General features: G+C 44.1%; 1 protein-coding gene across 1 annotated transcript in view; it reads right to left on the bottom strand.

Moving 5' to 3' along the window:
- ARFGEF1 (ADP-ribosylation factor guanine nucleotide-exchange factor 1 (brefeldin A-inhibited)) overlaps window positions 1-980 on the bottom strand; it is a gene marked incomplete at its 5' end in the record, with an annotated part of 40411 nt that overhangs the window by 37277 nt on the left and 2154 nt on the right. Inside the window, one exon of the mRNA XM_010144038.1 lies at window positions 171-317. Coding sequence (XP_010142340.1) covers window positions 171-317 — 147 coding nt within the window. The remainder of the gene's footprint in view (window positions 1-170; window positions 318-980) is intronic.

Here is a 980-nt window from a genome sequence, read left to right as displayed (position 1 = left end):
GGGAAAGGCGTGCAACACGGGCATTTTCCATCTCAGGCAGACAGCACCAAGAACATATTTTTAAATTACCTTTACATTTACAAATTAAACACCTCTGCTTTCAGGCCCTGAGGCCATGGATGTCTTCCTGCTGTCACCACTATAAATACTGGAAGTATTAATCATCTTACCTTTATTATTTGTAGCTGAACCCCTTCGTCTGTTTGAGGGCCTTGAAAACAGCCACATATTGTCTCAATAATTCTATCAATTAACTTTTTGCCTGGAGCTGTACTGTCTGGAGCATTCCCTGTCAAGTGCCCATATGCTATAAGTTTCTGGAGAGAAGAAAAAAAAAAACAACATATAAAGAGCTTAAAAAATAACTCAGCGTTTCATTATAATAAATAAATTCACTTGGTAGCTCTAACTTGCACAGAATAATTAAACCAGTACATTTCACCCCAAGTCTCATAAAACATCAATGATTTTCTTTTCAAACATCCTCCAGATTTATTCAATTTTCACTCGCCAACTGCAATACAAAGTTTGTCAGCGAGCTTGACATTAAAGCTTTTGTTCATGCGTTAACAACGTTTTAAAACAAACAGGATTCTACAAATGAGCTGACATCACACACATCTCCAGACACAGCTGGACACCAATGTTCTCAACAGCACATAAACCTGCTGCAAACGCTTTCTACCTGAGCGACGAGCTAGTCTGCTGTTGGCACGTGCTCCATCATCCCCTTCCCTCTCTACGTCTCCAACACGTGGAAATGGAATTTAACACAAAATTAACACAACCCTCTTCCAAACGCTTCAGGCGTGAGCGTACTTGTAAACCTCCATGCCCCAGCTACTCAGAAATACACAGGGCAGGAAGGCAGCAGGCGCTGAGAGCACGCCAGGCACGCACGCCCCTGCGAGCGTACTTCAGCGGCTGTGGGCACCGCTGGGCCCTCCGGAGAGGGGAACGGGCAGGTTCCGGCTGTGGAA

Source organism: Buceros rhinoceros, unplaced genomic scaffold (assembly GCF_000710305.1).
Source record: "Buceros rhinoceros silvestris isolate BGI_N320 unplaced genomic scaffold, ASM71030v1 scaffold9139, whole genome shotgun sequence".
NCBI lineage: Eukaryota > Metazoa > Chordata > Aves > Bucerotiformes > Bucerotidae > Buceros > Buceros rhinoceros.
Note: the sequence above shows the minus strand (reverse complement) of the source record. Positions and strands in the feature narration are given on the sequence as shown.